The sequence below is a fragment of the Crocodylus porosus genome, unplaced genomic scaffold (assembly GCF_001723895.1).
Source record: "Crocodylus porosus isolate Cpor-Errol unplaced genomic scaffold, CroPor_comp1, whole genome shotgun sequence".
NCBI classification, from domain to species: domain Eukaryota; kingdom Metazoa; phylum Chordata; order Crocodylia; family Crocodylidae; genus Crocodylus; species Crocodylus porosus.
In genome coordinates, this window is record NW_017728914.1 from 10,827,199 (window position 1) to 10,832,283 (window position 5,085).

General features: G+C 40.5%; 1 protein-coding gene across 2 annotated transcripts in view; it reads right to left on the reverse strand.

The window, feature by feature from the left end:
* Nucleotides 1-3,936: 3,936 nt before the first annotated feature.
* The window catches only part of WWC1 (WW and C2 domain containing 1), a 123,008-nt gene continuing 121,859 nt past the window's right edge, over nucleotides 3,937-5,085 (reverse strand). For both annotated transcript variants that reach the window (XM_019534869.1, XM_019534870.1), the window contains exon 23: nucleotides 3,937-4,709. In XM_019534869.1, the coding sequence (XP_019390414.1) occupies nucleotides 4,643-4,709 (67 nt within the window). In that variant the 3' untranslated portion in view covers nucleotides 3,937-4,642. The remainder of the gene's footprint in view (nucleotides 4,710-5,085) is intronic.

The window sequence follows — 5,085 nt, forward strand, 5'->3', positions numbered from 1 at the left end:
CCGGGCGGCGGAGCGGAGAGGACGGCCCCGCTTGCCCGGCAGCGGCGGGAGCTTGGGCAGTGGATCCGGCTCCCGCGGCGCGCCGGCCCAGGTCAAGCTCAGCAGGCCCGGACCCCGGGGGGGCCGCACTGGGCGCAGCGGAGGGACCGGTGCGCTATGGGCGAGAGCAGCGGCTGCGGTTTAGGGTGGGCAGCCCTCGCCCGGCACCAGAGCGGGGCACGACGGCGTTTTGTCACGAGGATCGATCGGCCCGTCGGCTCCCCCGCTGTCTACCCCGGCCGCCAGCATGGTAAAAGCCGAAGTTGCAGGTGTTTTTGGCGCTGCCCAGAAACGTTGCCGACCCGTCTGAAGCGCTCACTTTCCCCGGATACCGGAAGCAGGCTGCTGCTCCCCAGCAAGGGAGCCTTGGCTTTAATGAGACCAGCAGCAGCTCAGCGTCTGAAAGGCCTCTGGAGTCGCATCTTACTAGTGACCCGCCCCATGTCCATGGTTTCACTGCTGCAATAAAACGGAATGGGCCACAACATGATTACACACCACCTGTCTTCCCGTTGCACCTTAAGTGTAATGGGAGACCAAAGGTGTTCACCCAAGGCTGATAGGGTAGAGAAGCTGATAGCTAATCCCAGCTTTTGGTGCGCACCAAAGCACTGCAAGGCTCTAAGCGCACCCCCAGCAGCTAGGAACACCTATCACTTCACTGGCAGTCCCAAGCACAAGTGCAGCAGGCACCTTGCTGCTTGCCTGTCATGAACCTGGGCTCTTGCATCAGCAACAGGGCTCAACTGGAATCCAAGCCCAGATTCCACAGTCGCACCTCCTACCAAGCAAAAGTGTGGCACATCAGGGGCTGTGATTGTTGGGATCAGGGAATCTGATCCCATCGTGCATTTAAATGAGTGTCTGGCAGTAGCCAAAGTTTCCCTAAGTTTGTCACTTCCGGTATCTGCTGGTATTAGGATGATGTGGTTAGAAATCAAGATCCAGCTACCAGCAAGTGTTTTTATGGAGGTAGACCAGGTAATTTGCAATTCAGTACAGTGCTCTGTGTGTGTGTTCAATACAGATTACAATTTAAGTGGTCCCAGCATGCCTACTTCTCAAATATAGATAACACTTGTATTATCATGCTGCAGATTTACAAATGGTTATTTGTATCTGGGAAACTTAATTCAACTTAAAAGAGATGCTCATGACATGTAAAATTTAAGCAGAAAGGCAGGGTAGAGATGCACCTTATAAAACCAAATCAGACATAAGCCTGCACTCATCAAATGCTTAAAATTAAGCCTTATGATAGGACAGCATCTGCAGCATCCAAATAGTTAACAAACCCAGGGTGATTTTTATTTACTATGTAATTATTGCAAACTCTGACAGCCTTAAGGCAGGCTTGATTTATCTTTGAAGTCTATTCATCTAGTATAATTGCCTTATTTACAGCAAGAGTTCCAAGTTATGACACTCACAGTTGCTACACGTGAATTAGTGGTGAGTATAGATATAATCACATAACTCTTACTTATATTAGGAAGTAAAATTTTACTTCCAGTCAGTTCAGGAGTTCCAACTTATGCATTGATTTTGGTGCATCTCTCACAAATCAATTCTTAAATGAAGTAAAACATCATATTCATTTTCTTTGTGCCACTGCATAATTGAGCAGTGGGAAAGCCTTTTGCTTTTCTGATCTGTCTAGGGACCTTAATAAAATATATGTCAATCAAGTGCTTCATTAAGCCTGCTGGTAATTGTGCCTCGGTGAATGCATTTAATCTAGCTCTAAATCTCTCTTCCTATAGTTCTAGTCACTGTAATCTAGTTCATGACTCACTTCATGCGACTGTTGAGGATTGTCAAATTAAAGTGAGGATGTTCCTGTTCACCAATAAGACAAAATGTTAAAATCAGCACTTCAGGCTTTGCAATGCAGCTGACATAATGGGGAAGACAAGTGAAAGTGAAAGACAACTACGCTCAAGCCACTGTTCTGGCCCTGTCCCCACTGAGCAGATGCACATGCTATGCTTTTCCTCACCCATTCCATTGTGTAGGATGTGCAAACTCCATCCAGTGTTTCACAGGGAGAATATTAAAATCCTGAGTTCTGAAATCTTTGGGGAAGTGTGTTCACATACAGTTAATAATCTGATTTAGTCTGGTCTTAATTGGATTCCCTTTCCCTCCCCCTCCCCCATTTATATCATGTTGGAGTCACTTTATTACTCTAAAGGCAGTTTACAAGAGGAGTTTGTGAGAAAGTATAGTAGTAAAAGAGCAGCAGAATAAAGCTTATTCATATGAATATTGTCAGAAGGTTAAACTTACCAAGTGCTTTACATCAAAGTAGCTAGTACTGTGATTACTTCGGTAGTAACTAGAGTATTTCTGGACAAAATAACTTCTATCCTTCATTTTAATTCACTTGTGTTGAGTCCAGCAATAGAGTAGATGCTTTTCATAGTTAATACAAGCACTGAGAACTTTAAGAGTTTTTGAGTTTAGCAGCAACATCCAGTCTCCTTGTTTATTCTACCAAGTGGAATAAACAAGGAGACTGGATGTTGCTGCTAAACTCAAAAACTCTTAAAGTTCTCAGTGCTTGTATTAACATAAACAGTTCATATAAAATCTATCACCAAGCACATGTAGCTTGTTTGATTAGGTGAAATGCATTCTGTTGTCCTCAATGAAGGCCTTATTCTACTCCCACTAAAATAAATTGGAAAACTGTACTGAATGTAATGGGGACTGATCAAGCTCCATAAGTTTTGGCCATACATACTCTCTGTCAAGCAAGTGGATTATTCGTAGAACCTTCTGTCAGAATTCAGCCCTAGGTTGCATGTTGTTATAGGACTATATAGATATAGCCAATATCCGTGCAGTCCTAGTTAAAGTTATTTACTTGGAACTAGAGCTCAGTGGACAGGTGTCCAATCCTGCAAAAACTAGAGATCTAAAATCTTCCCACCACCCTGAATCAGGACAAAAGTCAGTCTAATTTTTATACACTGAAAACAACAGTGTAACAAAAATTAATATTAAACTAACTGTTCTGGCAAAAGCCTTTGTGGTGTTCTCTCCCTGTAGCACAACATTGGTTTTCGTAGCTGTGATGTGCCGTTCAGGTTGGAATGGAAGTTGTTGCGTTTCCTTTTGGACACATTTGTTGCATGATTCTCCAGACTGTATAAACTGGGCAAATCTAAGCTTACTCATATCGCTATATCATAGGATAGATACTACACAAAACTGGCAATGCTCTGCTCTTTCGAGTATCTGTTCACCCAGTCATTTCAAAGTCCAGAGTGAGTTAACAATACAAGAGGATGTAAAGTCTTTTTAAAAATCCATAAACTTATGGAGAAAAAACCAGTATATTAATACTATGAAAAATAGAATAATGTTTGATGCACTAGATCCAAATTTTTATGGAAATGCTTCAGTTGACATTTAGTCTTAAAATGGATTAATTTGTTAGATATAAACCAAATGCCTACATCTGAACATCAGAAGTGGATTAAAAAGAAAACTGCTTGCACAAATGAATCAATGACAAGCTGAGAAGCAGTTTACCATACAACATAATTTGAGATTTGCTAACAGGATAGTTATATGCTGGAATATTGGTGCTTTTGCAAGTATTTGCTTTCTGTGTCCCCTCCCCACTTTGTTTATTACATTGTAGAAAAATATTTTTAAAATATTCCTTAGGCAACTTTCTTTATAGGTAGGTAGAAAATCTTTGAAAGCACCCAAGTGGCTCTGGAGTTTAAGGTCCAATGACTCACTTGCTAAAAGGCACCCAGGATGAAAACAATTTAAAAAAAAAAAGAAGAACCACCATTTCAAGCTAGTAGATTAGAAAAGGGATGAGACAGCTGCTCCTCAGTGAATCAACTGTTAAACAAAAAAAATAAAGTGAGAAGGAGGTTCATCCAGAAAGATCTCTTTATTGGGGGAAGGGGTAGGAAAGAAAAAAGAAAACCTAAAATTGACTTACGTTCCCCTGCAGCCCTCATCCCACAGCAGTGGTTTCAATAGGCTTTTGAAACTTATGTTAACAGATCCATTACAAACATGAGCGGAAGTAAAAATATTAAAAAGTGCAAGTATTCTGAACTCCACACCCATTTTTATAACCTCGCAGGATAATGCAAATGCTTCACAGCTCACAGAGTATTCTTTCCCAGCACTTTAGAATTTAAAAAAAAAATGGTTCTCTGTATTCTCTACATAGTACAAAATATTTAGCTGAGAAGTTTGATGCGTTATATCCATAGACCAGAGGACTGAGGTTCCATCAGTTTTATTTTATTGCAGTAAAACCTCTAAAAGATCTGTACAAAAAAGTCTAAACAGAGCATTATTTAAGAATAACAGCCTTTTAGGCTGCATTTGTTCCTATTTAAAATTCTATTTCCCAAAAATACATTCCTAAATATACAAACTATACAATCTTGTCACTTTAATGCTGGTTTTTGTAATGATAGAACAATATTAAAAATCTCTAGGTGTTAAACTGATGAATGCTCTAATGTACAAATGACTGGGTACCTTCATAATACCACATAAATAACTTCAGCAAAGTCAAACTGCATTTGTAGAATGGTCAGAGGAAACAAATACTTTATGGTGATTAAACATCATCCGCAGAGAGAGTTGGAATATTTATCCTAGGTCGGGTGAAAAATGCCATTTTCGCTCTAAAAAAGAAGACCATCATCAGTAGTTAATACAATGAAGAATCCACCAGGGGTTCTAATATTTGAATATGAAGAAATATTGACAAGACACTTAATATATCAAAAGAAAAGCTTCGTGGTTCACCACATACAAAACATTTCTCTTCCTCTACATTTCACAGACAGGAATTATAAGTGAATGAAGCAAAAGGTAATAACAGTAAGCCCCAACAAACTGTATGTCACAAAAATTATACTAGCAAATATTAGGGGTGCACTGCTAAAGATTTTTTGGCTCAATATCGATGGCTGATTATTAACCAACCATATTGGCCAATATTGATCCAATTGCCGATATGCAGCCAGCAGCCTAGAAAACAGCATCCTGCTAGTAAGT